Source organism: Emys orbicularis, chromosome 17 (genome assembly GCF_028017835.1).
Source record: "Emys orbicularis isolate rEmyOrb1 chromosome 17, rEmyOrb1.hap1, whole genome shotgun sequence".
In the NCBI taxonomy this organism is placed as follows: domain Eukaryota; kingdom Metazoa; phylum Chordata; order Testudines; family Emydidae; genus Emys; species Emys orbicularis.
The window spans coordinates 9,539,243-9,564,420 of NC_088699.1; the positions used below are offsets into that span (position 1 = coordinate 9,539,243).

The following is a 25,178-nucleotide window of genomic DNA, read 5'->3' on the forward strand; positions in this document are numbered from 1 at the left end:
CTGGCACTTTATATGAGGTGTAGGTAGGGTTGCCAACCCTCCAGGATTGGCCTGGAGTCTCCAGGAATTAAAGATTAATCTTTAATTAAAGATTATGTCATGTGATGAAATCTCCAGGAATGCATCCAACCAAAATTGGCAACCATAGGTGCAGGGTAAATTTGCATGTAAATCTGCACTGTAGCCTAATGGATAGAGCCCTGGACTGGTATGTAGGAGACCTGGCTCTGCCTTGGTCTGCTGAGTGACCTTGTTACTGCCCTCTCTGTGCCTCAGTTTCCCCATCTGTAAAATGGGGGAATGATACTGACCTTGCTTTGAGGTCTACTGATGAACAGTGCTATACAAAAGCTAGGCATTGTTAATTATGATGATGATGATGAATGCTACATTTTAAAATATATTTTATTTTTATTACAATAGCACCTGGAGACCCCAACCGAGAGAGGGGCCCCTTTGTGCAAGGATCCGTACACATGCATAGTAATGAGAGATTCTCTGCCCCAAAGAGCTTACAGTCTAAACAGACAAAGCAAGTATTATCATCATCCCCATTACAGATGGTGAATTTAGCAGAGACAGGTGAGGTGACTTGCTGAAGGTTACACGAGGGGTTGACAGGAGACCCAAGAATCAAACCCAGATCTTCTTAATCCCAGTCCAGTGCCTTAACCACAAAGCCCTCAACCCCAACAGAAAACAGAGTCTGACTCTCCAACAAGACCGGTTATTTTTCCAGTGTTTCCTTGCCCACTCCAGTAGCCAATCTTTAATGGCCTCTAGAGACGTCTGCATTTGATTTAAAGGCAGAGGAGACAACAAGAGCAAAGCCAGTTCCCTCAAGTTCTCAGTTGTTTTTTCTAAGCAGCTGCAAGAGATGAAAACAAGATGTTTTATTGCTTAAAGTAGCCGGGGTTGTTAAACATGTAGCGTTCTAAAATGAAATGTGACCCCTTTTCAGAGCCACTTATAGTCAAAGGTATGTTTTTAAAAATAAAAACACACAAGGGAAAAAAAAAAAAGTCATTCAGGACCAAAAGGTTTGTTTCAGGCTGACAGAAACAGAAGTGCCCATTTTTCATGTAAATTATTTTTTAAAGTCATAATCGCTGCTTCAACTATCCCTGTATGTAAAAGCCCTTCTCCACATACATATTTTCTTGAGGGGAGAAAAAAAAAAGAAAAAAAAAAGCTTATCCCCACAAAGGAGTATGAAATAAATTGCTTTACTGAAGGTTAATAATATCCTGTCGCCGTGGTAAAAGACTCAATTACAAAACCTTCAGAAGAGCTCCCAAGGAACTCATCTGCCTGCAGTGACAGAGGCTTAAAACAGCCAAAATACAGAGAAAGGCTAAGCCCTACCCAAAAGAAAGGGAAAGGGGGGGTGGGAAAGAGTGGGGGGGGGGGAGTAAACTGGACACTCAAGGTTATAAAGAAAAGAAAAAAAACAAAAACAAAAAACCATGATTCCTCCCTACACACACAATTCTCTATAATCTCAGCAAGAATTATGGCCTAGGGAGACCAGCACTAATTTTAGTATCAGATTTATTATGCAGCAGGGAGCAGGAATCAGTGAGGCCCGGCTCCCTCTCCTAATAGGCAGAACTAGAGCACGCTCCGGGAAAGCTCTACTGAAGAACAGCTTAGGCCTAGTGAAAACAAAGCCCATTGCTCAACGAGTTGTGTTCTTAGGAGTCCCAATAAAATGCAATGGATGCCAAAGCACATGACTGAAGGCTCCCAGCATGCGGATGGGGGAAGAACAAAGCAGGAAGGCATGACGGTCCAGTCATTAGGGCCCTAGGCTCAACTCCCTGCTCTGCTTCTCGGGTGACCTTGGGCAAGTCACTCAGGGTGTGTCTGCCCTGCATTGCAAACCCGGGACTCCAGGTCCTGGGCTTGTGGACTCGGAGGTCCAAGCCCACATTTGAGCCTCCACACCGCACTGTACATGGGGCTGACAGTTGCTGGAGCCAGGTCTCACAGCAACGCCAATATGTCCTCACTACGCTAACTCAGGTCCACAGCTTGAGCTGCATCCACATTGTAAAGTGACAGAGCTCGGACCAGACTTTCAGTGGGATTCAGACTCCAATCAACTCACCCCCACAGTAGGATCCTGGGTCCTCAGTGCTTGCTGACCCAAGCCAGACTGGTGGTGTGTGGACAGAAGGAGGGCTTGGGCTCAAGGCTTAGGATGCTGTATAATCATATTGTAATGGCCCTCACTTGGAGTCTGGTTGGAGAGCGTGGCCTAGGGCCCTAACTGCCAACGGGATTGTGGTGGGGGAGCCTGGGCCCTCCCACTCCACCAGGCTCTGATCCAGGGCCCTTTGGGCTACCAGTGGTCTGGGAACCAAAGTTGCTTAAGGCTCTCCTCCCTGGGCCACTTCCTCTCGTCCTCCCCCCGGGTCAGCTTAGTCCAAGGCTTTCCCCCCGTTGGGGAAGTCCAAACCAAATAAGTAAGAGGGGGTTACCAATGTCCAGGCTCCACCGGTGGGGGAGGGAGGGAGGGATATTTCCGTCTCTGGGTTGGGTCCTCCCTTTTGGCAGCTGTGTCAAAGCCTTTAGGTTTCCCTCTTCTCTGGGCTGCTGGAGCTGTGGGCTGCAGGGCTGCTTACCTCCAGTTCTACCACCCAAATGAGCTAATTCCTTGTCTTTTAATTCCTCCAGCAGAAAGAGCATTTGCTGCAGGTGTGGCATGGCAGGACGGGGCAGGCTGAGCCCAAAATAATCCCTTAACCCTTTGTTGCCCATTGTGGGGTTTGCACACCCTATCACTCATACCTTCACTCTGCCTCAATCGCCAATCTGTAACGGGGGGATAACGCCATTACCCCACCTAACTTACAGGGGCGTTGTGAGGATAAATACATGAAAAGGTTGTGAGGTGCTCAGAACGACAGTAATAGTGGTCATAAAAATAGTATTTTTACAGGTAAGTAATCAGAGACAGAGATTGAGACATATCCCAAGGTTCTAGGAATAAAACCTAAGAGTCTTGACTTCTATCACCTGCCTCTAACAGCTGGCTTGCTATGAAACAATGTGCTGCATGGTACAAAGTAGACAAGAGACTTCTTTAGTTCACATGTTTACCAGAAGCATGTGCTAAAGAACAAACCCCATGTCTTATTACGGCTTTAGCCCACTATGCCTCTCTTGCCCTTTCCACCATCCTCCACCCTCACCCCCAATTTAAGAACTGCTACGTGTTGCTTTGTATTCTTCACTGTCCTCATTTGCTCTGATCACATTACTATTAAAAGGCCAATTTTATGGTAGCCTGGTGCACTGAGCCGGCATCAGGTGGGTCTGCGCTAAAGAAAGCGGTTTCTTTGGGCATTCGTGAACCTTATCCCTTGAGCATGTTTCTGTAAGTGAAACATTTTAGCTTTTGGCATGCCTCTCCCCTATTACTCCTCGTCTTCCCTGCCCCCAGTCTAAATGCTGCCGGCATCATTCTTAAGCAGATTCAAATGCAGACCGAAACCTGGCATGTTAGGAAATACCATTTTTAACAAGCTAGTATTAGAAACAGACATTCAGCAGAGATTTTGCACCAACAATGAATCTCATTGATCTCTCAGCTCCCCACAAGCCCCACTGAGACAATTTTAAGGCAATCCTTAGCAGAAAGTTCAAGTCTTTTTGTGGAGAATGAAGCAAAGTTATCTACAAGTACTCAACAAAAAGGCAAAGATACACCACAGCGGTCATCACACTACCAGTACGTCTGCTTCTCAGCCCCTTTTGACCAAAAAAGTCCCAGAACACACACACACACACACACAGCTGAGCAATCTCAGAGGTACATGATTAATAGACAGGGAAATTACATAAAGTAGCAATTAAGGGTTTGGAATCACCCTTTTCCAAAAATGAGAAATATTTTGGCCATGTTTCATGTGAGAATCTCAAAGTATTTGGCAAGCACTAAACTTCCAGACCTGACTAAACAGACACCTCTATGCCTCCAATTTTCCCATCTGTGAAAGGGGGTAACCACCACCTCTCTCACTCGCACACATCAAGATGAAAGGTAAGATTTTCAAAAACCACCCTAAGGAACTTAAATGCTTTTGTCTCAGAGCTAACAACACTGGAGTTGTAATGCAAGACCAAGCCCTGGTTATACCTACAGTTTTCATCACTGTGGAGAATTACACCTCCAAACTTTCCCAGGGCAGACAAGGCCTAAAAGCCTTCTGAAAAAATAGGCCAGAGTTTAGAGTCCAAGACCCGCCACATGAGAGCCTTAAATACACATCTAGGCAATACCTGTACTGAGAGTTCCACTGGTGCAGGACCAGCACAAAGTTACATGCAGGCACCTTTGCAGTGTACAGGCAAGGTATTCAAACCATTAGCTAGTACAGAGTATTTTAGACCTTTAACCCTGTCAGGCACCAGGAAGAACTCATGCATACAGCCAACAAGCTTCCTCCACACACAGGAACATGTTTTATCTGCCTAATCCACACTAGTGGCCAAACCATACAAGCTAGGACTTGCTCCAGTCTCTGTTCCACTTCAAGGAGTGCTTGGTGTGCATATAACTGCCTGGATTCTAATGATCCCCAGTTCTAGAGAATGGAACACAAACAGATGCTGTTGGTCCTCCTCTCATTTGGAATAAACTTAAAACATTTCAAGGAAACGAAGGGAGACACACCCACAACAGCAGAAAAATTGCACCTGCCAAAGATACTTAAGAACATTATGAAAGAGCAAAATTTCCTTTGATCATCTTTGCATAAAATGTTTACCCTGTAAACCAAGTTCCTTGAATTGTGGATAGGACCCAATAAGGTTACTTTTTTCTACAAGGATACATATATTTTGCTTTGCCATCATTTTGTAATTATTTGCCTCGTTATTTTTATTTTACTTTCCACACATTGCAAGAGATCTTTAACATGTGGCATCAGCTACATAAAGTTCTATACATGTTCTCTGCAGTATCCGGTACTCAGATAGTACAGCGAGAGAGACCATAAAAGTATCTAAAATAGATAATCACAGTTTATGTCTGTAATTAAAGTTCCCATAAAGTCTTAGGTTCTTTAGCATTAAAGCCTTTGGATGGGTAACGGCTCATTGATTTTTTTTTTTTTTTTATTAAAGCATTTTTTTAAATAGACAAGATTGAGAGGGAAAAGAAAGTAACTGCTGGAGACACCTGTCAAACAGATTCAGAGATCTAAGCTGACTTTTAATTAATTGTAACTCCAATGAAATCAAAGCCACATTCACAAAACTTTGGGGGAATCTTCGCTCTGGAGGACTGTCAGCTAGCCTTTTACTTCATATGGAGAATTAATGGCATTGCTGATTTGGCCAAAGAAAAAAATCCATTCTACAAGAAGATGACAACTGCTCCTTCGTAAATAACTTGCTGGGCTCAATGCACCACTGTAACCTCCCGCTTTGATCACAGTTCATGAAACTAATTGAGTCAGGAATTAAAAACATACAAATACCACGGCAAGAAAATCTCTCTCACTCCCTTCCACCACCACAACCCTCCACCCACCAGAATCTTGGACTGACTATGCCAGGAAATCCCCACTCTGATACCCAAAAAGAAAACTAGGACAAACAACTATGATGTAATCGGTCTCCAGTGCTCCGTGCATCAAGACACCCAAACTCAGGCCGGCTAGGGGATACCCCTGGTTTGCATAAAACAGAACAGACTACAGCCACCCTCCCCTACAGCATGTGGAGATGACAAGACACCATGCAGTGAAAGTGGTGTGGTCCTGCTGGACAAGGGAAAAAGCTGGATTCCAGAAGTCAGCCTATGGGGGGAGAAGGTGTGGCCCCATGTAGCACACAGCTCAGTTCCATAGGGGGCATAGCATGGTCAGAGAACCCAGCACCACTTAGCATGCCTCCTCCTTTCCATCTCTCTAGCGCTCACCTTTAGGGTACGTCTACACTGCAGTTGCACTCTAGACATACACAAGATAGCTTTAATCTAGCTAACTCCGGTACCGGAGCAGTAAGGGGCTTCATGGACTTCTGTACATGCTCACCCAGAACCCTAGGTAATTACCCAGGCAGCTAGCCCATGCTGAAGACCCTGCTGCTGTGGTTTCACTGCTCTGGTACCCAAACTAGCCAGATTACAGCTAGCACAGGTGTGTCTACAGCTACCCCATGACTTCAGTGTAGACAGTACCCCCTCCCCACCCCCGCCGTGGTTACTCAGGTGGGGGACTGGATTTGTCCCCACATCACAATGCACCACTACTTGAGTTCTTCTCCCCCACTCTTCCAGTTCAACTGGTGCAAACCCGTCTCCCCAGTCTCTGCACTAGCTTGTAAGTACCATGTGATAAGCATTAGCCATAACTCAGACCACAAACTACCTTTCACACTGCTCTGGTCTACCCTACCCTTATCTAATTTCCCCCCCTGCGTCTCACTGCCGCTGCAGCTGTTCAGAAACCCAGTCGTACCACCAACCTCGTGATTCCAACAGTTACAACTCACTTAGCCCAACACAACACCGGCAACAGCTTTGGCCCCAAGCATAAATTTTTGATTTTTTTTTTTAAACTGAGTATTTCAATCAATTCAGTCCCCGGCACCATAGTAACGATAGAAGCTTGGGGGATGGAGAGGGTAGAAACATTCTAGCTCCGTTATTCCACCCCTTCCTTAAGCTTGGTGCAGTTTTCTTTAATGCATTTCCTGTCCATTGCTCATGGACAGAGGATCTCCCCATAGGTATGGCCTATATCAAACATACAACACAGAAAAAGGCAGAGCAGGCTAGAACACTGAACTGGCATTCAAGGGATCAGAGTTCTATTCCCAGCTACGCCATGCGACCCTGAGCAAGACACTCAGGCTTAGAGCCTCAAAGGTATTTAGACTCCTAACTGCCTCCATGCCTGTTTCCCCTCCAATCTTTCGCCTTTGGGACAAGGATGGTCTCTTACTATGTCTCTGTATGATACAGTAGGACCTGATCTCAGTTGGGACCTCCATATGCTACTGTAATATAGTTAAATAGAACTTTCCTCCCCACTGAGTGCTAAGCCCTCTAGAGAATCCCAGGGTCTAGACATTATATGCAAAATGTGTGTTCCTCAGCAGACAGTACAGCTGATGTCCACAAACCCACAAGAGCGCTTTTCACTGAGTACGACTTGCACAGTGTACAACTTTCAATTCCACCTTCAGTTTTATTTTGTTTTTCCTTCCTTTCCTGGCTTCACCATGTGTGTAGTGTAGTGAGGGGCTTTGGCGTATCTGCTATGCCCAGCCCCAGAAGTGGTGGCATTTCATTGGCAAGAGAAGCATTTCTTCTATTTATCTGCAGCACTTTGGAATCCTCCTGCACCAGATGTGCTATATAAATGTAGGATAATAATATCAGCATACTATTGTTACAGACCACAGATTCAGGGTGGAGGAGAGACAAGTGGTTCAGAACATGCCCATGCCCAAAAGGCAAGCTGCATGCTGGTAGACTGTGCCTGAGAAGGGCTTATTCTCACAAGAACTTTCAATTCTTTTAGCAAGCGCAACAGAAAAAACTGCTCATGACGTGTTCCCCACCACCACCCTCTCCAGCACTGGCCTATTCCACTAGTGTGACCAATGAAAAAAACATTTGCTGTTGCTAAGGCTTTTAAACGGACAAGCTTTTTCAACAAAGCAGGCGCTGGACACGATCTCTAAGTCACAACACAGGGTTGAGACATCCACAGACACAGAGCGAAAGCTCAGCTTGGTTGGTTGGTTTCTTTTAACCTCTTTGCACAGCTATACACGATCTGAAATTGTCCTTCAGAAAGTTTCCGAAAAACTAAATATTTATACAGCAATTGTTACGAAGTCTCCTAGTAGTTCTCTATTTAAGAAGCATTCTGTTTGCTTCAGCATTTAAAGAGCTGAAAAATCTGTCAGGCCTTTTAGTTTGGATATGGAATTGGGATTTTCAGAGCATCTTCTTGTCTCATGTCCCTCATCCTCCTCCCTGATGCAAAACTGACCCATGGAACAAATTCAAGCTAAGACAGGTAGTGGGGATATAAAATATAGATGGGAAAATGCCTATTGATTTTGTGACCAAAGCTTTTGAAGGAGGCAGGGAATCTTATTAGCAAGTCTAAGAGGGGGCAACTGAAGGGAGGTGTCCAAGATTTTGTGCTTCAATCAACCAAAAGCCCTAGCTAAAGAACGCAAACTTTCCTATCAATACACATGAATCTGACTCACAAAGCCAGGATCCATACCAGAACTCTGCCCAAGTTCTGTGGCATTTGGATCCAGGGGTGGAAACGAGGTCAGTCCCATCTCTGATCATTCACACACAGAGGAAAAACAAACCCAGCAAGCCTTCACAACTTTAAATCATGGGAACTACTTAATTCACTAGGTATTAGTCTCTGCTGCCCCCACGCCATTTTCCCTCCCACCTGCCTGGTCCCCTCATTACCGTCACTCAGCATCAGTTTTTGCTACAGTAGTTTTCTTGGACCTTTGCCCCTTCAGTCAGCTTGAAGCCTCTTCTCTATTGTACACAGGAATCTTTGGGAAATTAATGCAAGTCTTTGCTTGGGGGATGGAGAGGGTAGAAACATTCTAGCTCCGTTATTCCACCCCTTCCTTCCCCCCATCCCTGCCTACACACACTTAACCCACCATCCTGCAAACACAGACTTACGTTTAACTTTAGGCACTGCGTTTTATGGGACTACTCAGAGACTGTAAAGCTAAGCATGCGCACAAATCTTTGTAGGATGAGGGCCTTGCTTTGTAATTAGTTTACAAAGCATGGTCTTAAATAAAAATTAAAGCTACTGGATTGCAACAATACAGCCATGTGTAGATATCTAGGAAAGCCCAACAACACGGAGCAGGATAGGAGTGATTCAGTACATTCTTGAAACTTTCTCTACAATCAAGAAAAATAAAGGCAACACTTCAGGCGATAAAGAACCCAGGAGAGAGGGGAATCAGGGAAATCCTAGGGTCTGAAGTGAATTTATCGATATTGCATATTGATTGGATTAAAGGGACCCGGTCTACTTGAGAATTTGTACTGCAATAGTACCTTAGAGACCTCAGTCAGACTGGGGCTAGGCACTGTACATACATTAGTAACATAATAGTCCCTGCCCCAAACAGCTTACATTCTCAAACTCCAATCCCTGCAAACAAGCGAAGCATGTGTCTCATTTCAACCACATGAATAGTCCCATTGAAGTCAATGGAACTACTCAAGCGATTAAAGTGTGCTGCCGGTTATGCTGACTGCTATTGTTTCATTGTTTCCTTACACTCCCCCATCTGCCTGTATCCATTTCTTGTCTCACACTTAGATTGGAAGCCCTTTGGGGCAGGGACCGTCTCTTAGTTCTGTGTTTGTACAGGGCTTAGCACAATGGGATGTGTCTGCAGGATTGGAGGCTAAAAGAGAGCCTAGTCAATTATTTAAAAAAATTAAAAGGAGCATCAGATACCACCATCTACCCCTGCATCAGATTGCCAGTTTTTCTGGTTTTACAACAACACTCCTCCCCAGCCCCCGTTTTAATAAACCTCTCTCTCTGGGTGAGACCCACCGAAAACAAGTGAAACTAATCACAACTTTACAAGAGAAGTCATGAAACTGACTATACACAAAGTACTGTCAACTGTACAAAGTAATCTTCTAATCCCTGTTCTAGGCTCCCCAGTTCAACAATTCCATTTAAGAGTGCTCTTTAAATCCACCCCGATTCAGCAAAGTACTTATGCACGTGCTTGACAGATTTAAATGGGACTTATGCATGTGCTCAATTTCTTTGCTAAATAGGGACAGACTTCTGATTTAGGGCCCTAGCAATCTTAGTAGTTACTTGTAACAACAGCAGATAAAACATTTTCAGACAGAAGTGTGATTTTCTAAGCTGATGGACTCTGTTTAAGTGTCTTCCCTCCCCGTACTACATGACCCAGAATACCTTCCTATTTAAAAGCAGTAAAAGCTGAAATATAGTAACATAATAATAAATAAATAAATACTAGGAACCGAAAGGGCATCTAGATGTACATTAATGAGGCAGAGAGCTTGTTTTTTTCCCCCTTCAACATATACCTCTATCTTACACATATACTTTGTTATGCTTTTTCAATAACTTTCCTCTTTATAAAAAAAAAAAAAAAGTCAAATTCCACTAATGTCTTGGATTTCACAACATTTGGGAGAAAATCACCGGAGTCGACAGCCAAAAAAAAAAAAAAAAAAAAAATCCATTACATTAACTGGCCTGTCACTGGCAGTGACAAATAAATGAATTTGATGGTTATAGATCAGTCATTACTGGATCTACCTCCAGGCTGAAAAAGGCTGAGCACTTTGCAGACAACACGTACTCAATTTGGAGACAGAGTGAAACATGCCAGGGTATTGGCCACCCTGCTTCTCTTCACCTCTCCCTCCTCCGCACCCTGTCTCCAACTCACCCTCACCAAAGGTTGGTGCAGGGAAAAAAGTGCCTTGGAAGAAACAATGGGGGGGGGGAGGGGGGAGAGAGAAAGGTATAGAAAAGGGCAGGAAAGGAATAAGCCCACCAAAAAGGGAACCCAATCCAGTCATCTCCAACTGTTTAGCAGCAAGTCAAAGGGAACATAAGTACATTGTCATCATCACCACAACTAGGAGCCCTAGGCATGGACCTCCTTGTGTTAGGCGCTGTACAAACAGAACAAAAAGCCAGTCCCTGCTCTCAAGAGCTTACAAGCTAAACAAACACAAAAGACATCCTTAGGCAGTGATAACAGGGAGACATCTATTACACCCAAATTCACAACAGTCTCTGGGTATTATAGACCATTGGAGTGTTTGACCTTGAAAAGAAATGTTTATTTCTCAAAACAAAAAAATCCCCACGCCCAGCTCAAAAACCCCACCCTTGTAAAGCCCAGGACATGTTGCCAAATGCAAAGCTGCACCATGCATTGCTCGGTTACTTTTTCCCCTCTGGTGGAATGAATTAAAGAGCATGGCTAATTCTGCAACCTGGGTGGGTCATCGGCAGCTGAATTTGAACCTAGGACTTCTGGATCTTAAACCGTGAGCCTCAACTGCCAGAGCTAAAAGATCCAGCAGGCCAGGCTGTTGCAGGCTCATCTACCACTCTATGTGGCCCAGCTGTCAATTGAGGGAGACAGGACACAACACTTGGTGGGTATGGGCTACGCCAGGGGTGGGCAAACTATGGCCCGTGGGCCGGATCCAGCCCACCAGCCATTTTAATTGGTCCCTTGAGCTCCCGCTGGGGAGCGGGGTCTGAGGCTTGCCCCACTCACGCACTCAGCTGGGGAGCAGGGTCAGGGGCGGCTCCCGGAAGCAGCGGCATGGCTCCCCTCCGACTCCTATGCATAAGGGCAGCCAGGGGTCTCCACTCTGCATGCTGCCCCTGCCCCAAGTGCCACCCCCGCAGCTCCCATTGGCCGGGAACCGCAGCCAATGGGAGCTGCAGGGGCGGTGCCTGCAGATGGGGCCACATGCAGAGCCACCTGGCCATGCCTCCATGTAGGAGCTGAAGAAGGGACATCTGCTTCCAGGAGCCGCTTCAGGTAAGCGCTGCCCGGAGCCTGCACCCCTGAGCCTCTCTCCGCACCCCAACCCTGTGCCCCAGCCCTAATCCCTCTCCTGTCCTCCGAACCCCTCGATCCCAGCCCAGAGCACCCTCCTAGACCCCAAACCCCTCAGCCCCAGCCCAGAGCCTGCACCCCCAGCTGGAGCCTGCAACCACTTCCTGCACGCCAACCCCCTGCCCCAGCCCTGAACTCCTCATCCCCAGCCCCACCCCAGTGCTCGCACCCCCAGTCAGAGCCCTCCCCCCTCCCCCACAGTCCACTCCTCTGTCCCAGCCTGGAGCCCCCTCCCGCACCCTGAACTCCTAACAGGAACAACCACCAAATGCTTGGCTCTCATAATGCCACTGGAAGGTGAATGCTTTGTAAGAAAACAGACAATTCAGCTTGGACTTACACAGCCATCCAAGGGACTTAGACACCTGATTTCCATTAAAATTAATGGGAAGTAGGCATCCAAACCCCCTAGACAGCTTTGACAATCTAGCCTGTATATTTATTCTGGCAGGACTTGCTCCCAGCTTACTGCTTTGCAGTAACTAGTAAATATATTAGTGTGTAATAACGCATGATCCAAATGAAAGGGAAGGCTACAAAATTCTGCTTTTCAATCAGAATGGAGGGGTGCGTGTGTTTGATTGCACACTTACGTTCCACATGCCCAGACAGAGATCTGCCTGCTTACTTGGCTAGATGGGAGACTACCTACCCACACAGAACCCTGTATGCCCATTTGCACACGGAAATTCAAAGCAAGAAATCAGCTGACAATCTGTCCACTGACTAGCATCTGAGGTTGAAATAAGGCAGTGTCAGGTTACTTTTAATAAAGAAACATTTATACTCAACGCTCTCTTAAAAGCTTGAAATGAGACATGCTTCCCTGGCGCATCCAGACAAACACACAAAATCCTCTCCAGTCAAAACCTTTTCACTGCTTTGCGACTGAACTGTCATCTGGGATGATGTGTCCAGGTCATCTGTGGATGGCATTATTTAATTTGAAATACAATCCTGAAAATGCAATGACCTCCACTCTGGGTTGACAACAGGATATTCAGCACCAAGAGTGTAGGCCTCTATCATTTGAACTAAAGGAGTAACTCCACTAGCTGGCAGCAACAGTAGGCTTGTCCTTTGTGTAGACCATCTACTGGAGAAAAACATAACACTTTTAGATCAGCAGGTTACACTCAATAGTGTTTTGATATGTAATCTTCCCTCTGGCGAGTGGTCCAATCTACTCCACCTGCTAGGACTATTCACAACAAGCAGCACTGGACCCTGATATTAAGTATTTGTGTCCTAGGGCCTGATCCGGTGAACGCTTGGGCACATAACTTAACTGCCATCAGTAGCCCCACTGACGTCAAGCTTCCACTGGAAACTTGTCTGCCTCTTTTTCATACAACGCTTTACACATTTTCCAAGAGAGACAAGGAAGGACCCAGCCATTGGAAAATACAGAAGCAGCAAATTAAATTTGATAGTTATCTTATCCCCCGCCACTTAAAAAAGTAAAGTAAAGTAATATCTGCATATGTGTGTACACACACACACACACACTTTTCCTGTTTATTTGAATAGCACAGGGGACATAGATTTTATTCGGATAGACAGGCGTTTGGATAATCAAGAGGGCGTCGAACATGCTCTGCCTTTCCATCAGAAACAGCTGGACTTCGCTGCGGTCACTATACATGTGCAGTACCAGCAAGGCAACAGACTCCCTGGCACCCAGGCTCCTTCTGCAGCTGCTCAGCTGGGTGCACGCCCCAGCCCTGGCTCTTGCAGGCTGCCCGGGGAGCACAGAGGCCCTGCTGAAAAGGGAGCTGCGCATCCCGGTGCTGCAGTCCCCAGGGCACTCAGGGGGCCGCTGCAGCAGCCAAAGCCCGAAATAGAATGCCGAACAGACCAAGAGGTAAGGTGTGGGCAGGGGATGTGCATGCAGGCAACTGGGCACAGGTGTCAGAGAATTGCATGCTGACAGCTGGGCAGGGTGGCAAACTGGGGGGTTGCACGCAGGCATTTGTTTTGTGGGCCGGTCTGTCAGGGAACAAGGAAGAGATTTGGATAATGAGGAGGTTGGGATAATAGGGTTTTGATAAAACGGGAGCACATTGTGTATATATATTATATATAAAAAAAACTCTCAACTGTTAACACCAGAAATGAAAGAATTTGGTCTTTTTTCTCCCGTGTACATATTATTTTCTTTTTAAAAGATTTTCAGGTTAGTAATGCTATAAATGCTCCACTATTGCAACGTTCCTTTCAGAAGCTGGAAGTTAATCAGAATTTTTACCTGGTAACAGCAGCAACTGCAAGATTGTAGATGTATATTTCCTCCATCTCAGTATTAGCCATATTCTATAGACTCAACAAGTTTTAAACCCCTGAAGCAAAATTTCTTAAAACAATGGTTGCAAGTTGCCCTAGCCTTCACAAGAAGAGTAGGATTACACATTGTGGTGTAATCCATTAGAGGCAAATGCCTAGAGATCTGCTACGGTCATTCTACAAAAGAGGGGAAGAATTTTCAGCTGTTACAGCCTGCCACTTCTTGCTCAGTCACCAATCTGCATCATCACTGAGGTGTCAAATCCTGAAGACATAGGTAAGGGAGCCAAAGGAAAGTGTGTTATCACAACCCTGTTTGAAAGACAGCAATTGACCATCTCTAAACATTCATTTGATTGGAGCCTCACGAGGGGAGGGAAAAAACCTTTTAAAAAATAATTTGTAGATGCACAAATAATTTAAGTGCAGAAATAAGCTAAGTACGTGAACTGGCAAAGGGTTGCACATAATCCTAATGTTACCATTGTCCATCTCTGTGCTGACAGAACGTAAACAGTAAATTCACTCTTTAAACAGTCCAACATGCCACCTCTGAAGGTTGGCTCGGCAGGTCAAAAGGCCTACTGAGAGAGGAGTGAGGAAAGCATTGCTACATGCTACTTGTGACTGAGAACGGGGAACATTTCAAGTACCTAGCTTCCACCAATAGATTTCAACAATAATCACTTTAGAGTGCAAAAAGCTTCTGTTTCAAAAAAGAATGAATATGATACTAAACATAACAGGAAGATGAACTACTGAGAAAAAAAATCACAAAAAGATCGACATTTCATTAATGGCATTAATCTCTATGGACTCAAGCATCAACTAGTTAATTAGATTGAAGTACAGTTGCATTTTAACACTGAACGTTTACTGCTCAACTGGGATAGGCGAATGGCTGAATTCTAAAGCCTTAATTCAACAGCTAATTTTAAAAAACAGGTCAAAACAGGTTTTTATTTGTAAGACATATAAAAATATTATGACAGCACTAATATTAAATCTGTTCTTTATTACAACTAATTTACTATGTTTCCTTCTAATTTTAAGCCCTTTTTTAAGAAAAACTAAAAAACAACCTGCTAAACAAAAATTTGAATCCATTATTAAAGAGGTCTGAATAAAAATCAGGATTAGACGTAGGCAAAATATGCTTATCTTTCCATACATGGTGGCTTCCTGCTAAGAGTGGAAGCCTACATATGTTCCATCATTTGCCCAATAACTTAGAGATGTTTACTATCAAGAAAAAAGGCTTTTTTTTTTTTTTTTTTTTTAAATCGACTTAGCAAAGATGACCTGATTTTGCATTCAGATCTTTAATGTGGAAGAATATTTTTGGCAACAATAAAAAATTAACTCACTCAGATCCATAATGCTCATTTGTCATTGTTTTGAGAGGAAGTCTTATGGGAAAGTTTATCATCATTACAAGCTTTTACAAACAATACGGAAAGTACAGACAGCTTTGGTAACAGAAAACAATTAGAAATTGAAAGATGCTTAAAAAAAAAGGTTCAGGGAAAATATTACGAGGCAAGACTACCTTCAGAACTTAATTTCAAGACTAGTTAGGACTTCTGTAGCTTTAAGGAATGCACTGTGTGAAACACAACACTACTCCAACAACATAATCCCAAAGCTATCAAACCCTACATAACACAAAACTCTTTGCTTAGTACAGAAATAAGCCAGCCCCCTCTTTTGTCACTAATTAGCATTAGCTACATCTTAAGAAAGTAAGAGCCCTCAAGGAAAGGTTTAAGTACATTTGTTTAGTTTTAATTTCTGCATGTAGATTTTTTTTTAAATTGCTATTACTCCTCTTGCTATATGCCCAGAGTTGTTAAATTACAGAGTTTTTTCTGGATGTGTGCTTTATACAGTATATAATGTTATAGCTTCATGCACTATTAAATTGCTAGCTCTCATGAAGAATTATGTACAATAAAAATATTAAGTTAAACTTGTTTAGGCAGTCTCTCCCCATCTAATTTCAACCACTATTCCCTTTTTGCCTGAATCTACAGCTTCCTATTCTCCTCCCTCCCCACCCCCACTTCTTAATGACGGGGCAGTACCGTAACAGAATACAGAAGCAATCCAGGTTGATTTTAATATATATCAATGTTGTATACCCTTTGAATTAAGTTTTTGCAGTGGAGACAAAGCAAAAGAGAGGAAAGCTAACTGTAGAAACTCTCTTTCAGACTCAGACTTCTAAAGTCAAGTTAACTGATTGCATATTGGAACTTGAAAAACTGATCTACCGCTTTTGCTAAACACAGTTCTAAATAGTAAGAACTGTTTCAATTCCACAAACAGGTTCTCCAGCACCAATAGTACCAAGATATATTTATTTCAGAGATAGCATGCAGATGAAAGCTTCTCTGCACATGGCTAAAGTGTCTGTCCCAACATGGAAACTGACCACATTATAACAAAGTATGCCCTATAAGGAGCAGGTCACTTATCCAATAAGACTAGTAGGATAAAAGCGTTAAAGCTCTTTGTTCATCTTCTTGCAAAGGCAGACCCAATGCTCATAAAAGTTCAGAGCTTCATACCAATCAAGAACTCGCTACCCATCACTAATTAGTGCCCAAACACGTCTCAAAAGTTATACAAAAGAAAACTCGCAAAGCATGAGGGCAGAGATTTATTCCCATCCATCAAAGACAAGGAGTTCAAAGTTCAGCCTGAAATGAGCAAGAAACCCTGCACTTAAACCAAACACTCTTCATAAATACTGTAGCAAGATATGGTACAAAATACTGTAACAATTGTAAGTAACACAGCAATGCTCTCCCATTACGATGAGAAAAAGCTAAGACTCCTTCAGACTGGCACAAATGACTGGGACTCCGTAAGGAGATAGTTAAACTGGAGACATGTAATATCGCACAAAGCAGCTCTCCTGTAGTTTCACAGCCATATGCTGATACCCTTAAGACGCCATGCGCTCCAGCTTTAAAAGCTTTCATTGCCAATTCCCTGTTTGAAACCTGAACTGCCTGGCAACAATGACTCTCTGTGTGCCTAAAATCCTATTATTGATCCTCCTACTTACCTTAGGCTGTGCTCGTCGGGGAAATGCAACTTTAGGGTCAATCTGAGGGAAAAGAAAGGGGAAAATCAACATGTTAATTTTTTTAAACCATTGAATTATTAATCCCTCATTTCTCAGGCTTAAAATTCAGCACACTGGATCTTCTAGAGCAACTCAGGAGCTAACGGACTATGGTCAGATTTAGAGTGGGACTGAATTGATCTCATCCATAAATGAGCTATAGTGCATTCTATACTATAACTTACATGGTACACAAGATGCTCTGTACTACTTTGGGGGCCGGTGCCTCTCCAACAAGAGCCGGATGTTAAATATTACCGGCATAGTCTGTAGATTTGTATAGAGATGGACTCCATTTTGGATCACAATCTTAATCTGCAAGTTTGTTCAAAAAGAAAACAAAACTCCCCATCCCCCCCCCCCAAATAAAAAGATACAAAACACTGATCCAAACGATTTACTTTTAAATTATTAGAACTATTGTGTTAAAACAACTGCAAAGATTACTTTTTAGAATTGAATTCCTAACCGATTTGCTTTACAGTTGCCATCAAAGGACACAGGTGGGCAATAAAAAAAGAAAAAGAAAAAGAAAAAAATCTGTGAAGGATCAACAAAAAAACAAAAACAAAAAAACCCACCCACCACGAGTGCTAACCCTAGAAGAAACCACATTCTTAAAAGATTTATGCAGGCTTTCTATGAAGGAGCTAACTAAAGTAATCTTAAAGGGAAAGCTGACCGCCACAGAAATAAGAAAAACCCCTTGTTTCATCCCTGGATACCTTATTTTTAGATGCAGGGTTTACGGTCTGTTATACTTCATAAGTTAAAAAAAAAAAAAGCATGTCTCCAGTTCTCTGGCAATTTTAAAGCAACTTAAAAATGAGACAGCTTTAAATGACAACTGTTTCCTGCCATTCAAGGTGTTAAACAAAAAAATACACACCACCAGATTCATAGCGTGTTGTAAACAAAATAATGCTTCAAACGGCTATCTTTAAAGAAAAGAAAAAAACTAATGAAAGGTCTATATGCTGTTGAATTTCCTCCTCTTCTTTCAGCAGCATTTGCTCATAAGCACGTCCTTAATAAAAAGTTTTGAAAAATGGATCATTTAAAGGGAAAAACCGTGTGTATAACTGCAGTAACATTTAACAGCTTCCAGTGTTACTTTTTTTTTTTTTTTATTTAATCTCAAACTTAGATCCTGGCTTTGTTAAAGGATATTTTGAAATAGAAACTATTTTAAGGGAATATTAATTTAAGATTATTTTGTGGACAAGGAGTTGAGGTTTTTTTAAACTCATGCTATGAGGAGATGTTGCTTATGGTGATGTCACTGACAGGTAATCCACCAGGTCACTCTACGTATCAGTAGTTTTATTCAACTAAAATGTCAAAATTGTAAATGTTACAATCATTTAATACTCAATTGATAAATTAATTTGTCTATATTATATAGAAGTGTTCTTTTTCTTTTTTAACATATACCTGAGAAATGAGTGATTACATGCCACTTTATTGTTCAAAAAAATATAAAAAAGTCAAATCCTTTATCTAGAAAGCTAACCTTTTCCACAAAGATTATTATCTACAAATATATTCAGCACTGACTAGGTACTTGTCTACCAGGGAAATACAACAGGTGTGGATTTTCCATTGAGATACCTGAAGGCAGAAACAACTATGCACATTTCTATATCAGCCTCCAAAGTTATATTGTTTGCTTTTAAAAACAAGTTACCAAAAAAGAGAAAGATAATTAAATAGACTCCAATCACACCACAATGGCATTATTGTAAAGTCTGGCATTGGCAAAAAGTTGTATCAGCCATCAAATTCTGAAGCATATTACTCAGGTTACGGAGGCCAGTTCTCAAAGCAAAGGGATCTTTACACCACAATGAAAATATTAGGTTCAAATAACTTAATTTTTCTCATTGGAAAACTTTTGATTACATGTCATTAGCATGTTTAAGGGAACACAAAATCAGCATGGCAAATCCATACCTTTTGCACATCCCTGTCAACTATTGAAACAACCAGCAAAACAAAGCAAAACTTCTACCAAAAAAAAAAAATTAGTTAGTTAGATACAATTCTACTTACTGTATCTACAAGTCCTCTAGGAAATGACTATAATACTATTTCTGATATGAATGGCCATTACCTAAACAAAGCTTTTAACGTAACTGTATACAAGAGCGCCGTTTCCATGCCAATACCCAACCGATCTGATCTGCCTCCTGTGCTGAACGTTGAAACAGAGTCAAATGCTATGTTAAACTAAAGAACAGTTACTATCATATGTCTACAAATAAATGGCTGAGTGAGAACTTGGTTGGTTTTACTTTTTGATATATGCTGTTGTTTTCATGGGTGGGTTCTGTTTGTTTAAGTAGAATCAATCACTGCAGCATAATCAAATCTGATGTAAGTTTATTTTTGTCTATTTCTTTGCCCTTCCCCTGCCCATGAGCAAATTAAATACATTCCAGTGATTAAACTGTGATCTAGGGTTAAGTGAAGGAGATAAAAAAATCATCAATAATAATTTTGGGGGAGCTTCTAGGTTGTTGGGGGGGTTTTAAACAAGTTCAAGAAATTTTGCCTGCTTTATCTTTTATCTAAACTTATTCTTTTTGTTAAAAAAAATTATATTGAATACAGTTGTACAGCAGAAATCTGGTGAGAGTTTAATCTCAGAGTTCAGTTGAATCAGTTATCTTGCCATATCTGATTAAACCTAAAATCAAATTATTAAGGAATGTGAAAGCATGAGCTACGTGTTCAGACAAGCCCAGCAGAATTTGCTGGGCAAATTAAAACACTACATTCCACCTGCTTCTGTAGGGTTATTTTTTTAAATGTAAGTTTAAAAAAAAATGAAAATATCATGTACTCATGTCAGGTTCAGTTCTTCTGTTCTTTACTTAGCTATATTCATCACAAAATAAGTCTTAACAGCATTAAAACATAATCCCGCCAACCATCCACGCTCATGTTGAAAGAAAACATTTAAGATCCAAAACATGTACCGTAAAGACAGTTACGAATAACAAAAACACTTGACACATTTAGCAGATGTTCTGCCAGACAGTTAAACCAATAAGATTCTTCCCTTCCCAAAATTCTGTCCCTTTCAGACAGCACTGTACCAAAAGCAATAATGACCTTTACTAGTGTCCTTTTTTCTAAGTTTGCTGAGGCTTATAATTGAAACAAAGTAACAAGACCCAAACTCCACTTTTTGGCATGGCACTGATAGAAGAATTAAAACTAGGTCCTATCTGCATAAACACTTAATGTCCACTGCCAAATCCAATACTGAAAATGCAATATGTGGGGCAAATCATTTAATTTACATACTAAAAAAAGAAAAGCAAAAAAGTAACAAATTGGATGAATCTCTTGAGCATTTTCCTGCATGATCCACTGGGGACTTATTACAGTGAAAAGCTTTGCAAAAATAATCTATTATTTGTGCTTCGGTAGCACCTTTCCTCCAAAGAGCCCAAAATGTTTTACTACATAAACTTTAAGTCTCAACACCCTCCTCCCTCCAAAAAAAACTACTTTGAGAAAGGTGAGATTGGAAGAACTTCAGAAATGTGTGTCATTCAAGGGTAAATCATCAACGTCTACGATAAGGTGTAAAAAATAAAGAAAAAAGTTCCTACCAAGAGTGGCCTCTATTTTACTTATACACCCTTCCTCTACTCCCCCCGCCCCCCCTCAAAAAAAGTTAGTTTTTTACTCTATGATATTGTTAATTTCACCGTGAGGCTGGAAGATCATCATCTGGATTTGTAGTTATGGTAAAAAAAGTTTTTAAAAAAAGTGACAGCTTTTCAAAGTTAAAAGTGAAATCTCAAAAATGATCAGAATGAACATCTAGCTCAGGGACAGTTTTATGTTGAGTTTTAAAAAAAAAAAAACCCTGCAGCTCCAGCAAACCAAACAAAAAGGGCACTGTCCCTTTAAATAAGCCTGTCACAGTCATAACATTGCAGGAAATAAAGGACACATTAAAACAACAACACACATAACATACCGTCTTGGAATCTAATTCATGATGGGGCTGAGCTAATACTTTATCTACACTTGCCGGATCAGCAAACGTAACGAAACCGAAGCCTCTGAAATGAGACAAAGAACAAGGTGGGGGGGAAGGGAACATAAGAGCTAGACAAAAAAAAAAAAAAAAAAAAAAGGCCTAATAAAAATAAAAATAAAGAACAGTTTCTTCCTTCCCCCATCTGCCCACTCCCCCTGAAAAACATCTCAGCTTCAGGAGGGAGGAGATAATCTAGGTCTCTCCAATCCCACCTCCCCTTCACCTTTCAACCCCCTCTTCATGCTTTGTTTTATACTGGAGCACACCGGACTGGGGTGTTGTGATCACCGTCTTAGAGAGAGAGGGGAAACCAAAGATACTTTAAAAAACAAATACAACTGTCTGCAAAGTACACAGCAAAAATAGGTATATTTGTGTTCTATTTGGAGTACGCCACAATTAATCAAAAGATGAAAGGGCAATTAAAATGACAGTGCAAAAGGGGGGGGGGGAGAATCATATAAACAGGTCACAATCAATAGTCTTCAGCATTTTGTTTAGGGGATGGGAAAGTTTATAAAAAAAATCATTTTCAATTAAAAATGTATATACATATTCCTAGGTACTTTTGCACAGACAATACACACACACACACACACACACACACACACAAACTTTAAAACTTTGATTGTAAAACAAATTAAATTAAAAAGAGGAGGATTTACCTGGAACGTTTTGTGGTAGGGTCCCTCATGACCATACATTCTCTAATTTCTCCAAATTTGCTAAAATAGTCTCTAAGGCTATCTGTAGAGAGAGAGAGAGGGAGGGAGGGAGAGAGAAAGAGGGAGGAGAGAAGAGAAATAAAAGCAAATGCAATTCTGATCACTTAAGGAGTTTTAATTTGTGGTGGGATGGATGGGGGGGGGTGTTTTTCATTTCTTTTTAAAGGCGCGCGCGCACACACAATTTAAGGTCGAATAGAGGACTCGACAAAGGCTTTGCTATTTGGGGGGGAAAATACAGATCTACAACCTTGTTCAGGAGAAGTGTGTGTGTGTGTGTGTTGTGGGGGGGGACCCCAACGGGGAGAGGTAACTGCACTGGGATAACAAAGAGCAATAAAGCAGCCAGGGGTGAGGGTGGTGGGCCCCCCCCACACACACACACCCTGTCCCTTACCTGGTGAGGTTTGCCAGCTCAGGCCTCCAATAAACATTTTACTGGAAGAAGAAAACAGAACAGAGTTAAGCACAGATGTCAGATCGGCCATTTTGACGTGTAACTTACAAAAGCTGAAAGGAAGAGAGAGTGAGGGAGCGCGCCGGGGGGAAGAGAGGAGGTGGGGAAGAAGGGAGGAGAGGAGGGGTGAGGGAGGGGGGCAGTTCAGTGCAACCCACCCAAGGTGAGCAACTCAGGGACACGGGGGTACCGGCATGGCTCTGCCTTCGGGGCTCTCTCTTATTCTTCTCCCCCCGCCAAGGAAATCATATCAAGTGGGAATGGGGGGGTGGGGAACTTACCCAGGGTCGTGTTGGGAGTCGTTTGGGCTTCCAGAGGTAGCTTGGCTCCCATCTGCCTCCATGTCTGCAAAAACCCACAGTGATCCTGAGCAGCGCAGAGCGAAAGCCCCTGAAGAAACCCCCACCACCCTCCCCCCCTCTTTTTTTTTTTTCTTCTCCTACCAGAGAATATTACTGGAGAGAGGAGCCGGGGAAGCAGCCAGATCCGTCACACGTGGGATCAGCTTAGCTCAGCTCCTTCCCTCCCCCCCCCATCTACCATCCTCTCCTCCCTCCATCTCCTGCTCCCTCCTCCTTCTCTGCCCTCCCTCCCCCGAACGCACGTGGGGCGGAGTTCTAGAACGTAATGTAACCCATTCGGAGGACGTCATCAGTCTCAGCACTGCCCCTCTTCCCCCCCCCAAACTGCTCACACACTCTTTGACCGTGACCTGGATCCTTCAGCTGCCTCTTCGCAGGGCTGGAGAGAAGGCTGCTAACCTCGCTCGGCTGTAGCATGGTCCATCTATGCCAGGGAGCCCAGCTGCCTGCAAAAGGGGGGGGGGGATACAGGAGGAGCAGCTGCTCATCGTCTTGGAGTCTACAATAAATAAGAACAACCTTGTAGCTAAAGCAACCTGTCTTGGAGCCTTTGCTAATCAGCGTGACACCCCCCCCCCCCAAAAAAAAACTGATGCAAGGGTGTCCAGTTTGAGATTTTAAAAGAAGGGGATAGTCCACACACACACACAAATGAGAAGTAAGATTTATAAATAGCTTACTGTATGTAACAAGATCTTCCAAAGCAAGTGTCCTATCTTTGTATCAGTTCATGCAGCACCTAGCACAATGGGTCCAGATTCTGACGGCTAATGAAATAGAAACAACACGTCATCATCATCATCGCTTTAAATTACTCCCCAAAGGCCTATTGCTGGAGTCTGTTCTCAGTCAAAATCTCCATCTGCTACAGTGCCAGTTTTGCTTGCGGCTGCAAGATCAGACCCCCCCCCAAAATGAGGGCGGAGACGTGGATGAGGGCTTTCTGCTCTTCCCAGCATCACCCTTTCTATTCTCTCCTTTAACAAAGAATTTTACTGGCCTGAAGGAAATAATTGGGTGAGGAGGGGGACACTTTACTTAAAAAGAAAAAAAAGTTTGTGACCTATTAAAATAGATCAGATTTCATTGTCAAGTGAGAAGATGTGAATCAGAACACGTAGTGCCAAACATGTGTATACAACCCACGGCCCCAGTCTGTTCACGGTACCAACGTTAAGCACATGTGTGTTTGCAGAATCAGGGCTTCCTGTTACATACACACACACATGCAGAGCTAGTTTCTAACTTCTTTACAGCAGGATTCTGCATGGAATTCACAAATCCAAAGGAAGCATCGTCCAGTGATTAAATCACAAGGCTGGAAGTCTAGAGGTCTGAGTTCTTTTCCCTAGTCTGCCACTGTCTCACTGTGTGACCTTGGACAAGCTATTTGACCTCTCTGTACTTCAGCTTCCTACCCTGAAGATGGGGATAACAACAACTACCTCAAAAGGTATCTCGTGCAGCCTAATTCAGATCTTTACTGAGGCAAACCCACTTGTCTGTAAAGCACTTTGACAGACTCAGATGGAAAATGTTCTAGAAATGCCAACTATTATCATAATTATATAAGGTTAAAGCAATCAGTTCCACCTAAAGTGAGAACAGTGTAGTATGAATGCAGGCTATGTGCCCAATGGGATCGCATTTTGCTTGCGTCGCTATGGCCTGTGTTGTCAGAAATGTCCATTGATTTTGAGTGCCTCAATCTGTCTTAAAATGGGCACAGCATAACTGAGGATCCCCAAAATCAGAAGACATGTTTGAAAATATACGCCTGTGAGTAGTCAACTTTTTAGATGTTTTGTTAGCAATTATTTAGTAACTATTTTTAAAAATATGCATAATGTTTCCACCAAGTTTCACTTAGAGGTACTTGAGATGCTTTCTCACTGAAGAAACAGAAGCCCTGATCCTGCAAAGACACATGAATATGCTTAACTTTACACATTGTGAATAGTCTTACTGACTCACTAAGAGTGTGTATATTTAAGCATGAGCCTTTGCAGTATCAGGACCCAAAACTCACATTGATAGTGTTTAATACAGCACTCTTCGTATTGTGATACTGACTCATTAAAAAAAACAAACTTCTAATACAACACCCTTTATATGGTACAATATGTCCTGAATTTTGTATATTGTAAATTCCTTTCTTAAAATATATTTGTACCACTGGTTTTCTGCTCCCCTGCTGATATTTATAAGGGTCTTTACAGCAAGGGAAAATGGGGGGTAGGAGGGCTGACAGGAACAACTTCAAGTTGCCATTGTGTGAGATAGGAATTGAAATGGACTATCAGCAAAACAAAGAAACTGACAAACACAGAGTTGTCAAATGCACAAAGTAAAGCGGGGGAGGGGAAAAGAGGGGGCAATAGAGGAAAATATCCTTTTTTCTCTAAGCCTCTTTCAGATTTTAGATATTCTTCATAATAATCACAGGGAAATTACCAGACAGAAACATGATTCTCAAGATGACATTGCC

The 25,178-nt window shown here is 42.6% G+C and overlaps 1 protein-coding gene across 1 annotated transcript in view; it reads right to left on the reverse strand.

Annotated features, from left to right (window-relative positions):
* The window catches only part of MSI2 (musashi RNA binding protein 2), a 381,856-nt gene extending 359,080 nt beyond the window's left edge, over positions 1-22,776 (reverse strand). Inside the window, exons 1-5 of the mRNA XM_065418114.1 lie at positions 22,610-22,776; positions 22,269-22,309; positions 21,812-21,893; positions 21,084-21,168; positions 17,027-17,068 (exon numbers count right to left, since the gene is read on the reverse strand). Coding sequence (XP_065274186.1) covers positions 17,027-17,068; positions 21,084-21,168; positions 21,812-21,893; positions 22,269-22,309; positions 22,610-22,671 — 312 coding nt within the window. The 5' untranslated portion in view covers positions 22,672-22,776. The remainder of the gene's footprint in view (positions 1-17,026; positions 17,069-21,083; positions 21,169-21,811; positions 21,894-22,268; positions 22,310-22,609) is intronic.
* Positions 22,777-25,178: the final 2,402 nt, after the last annotated feature.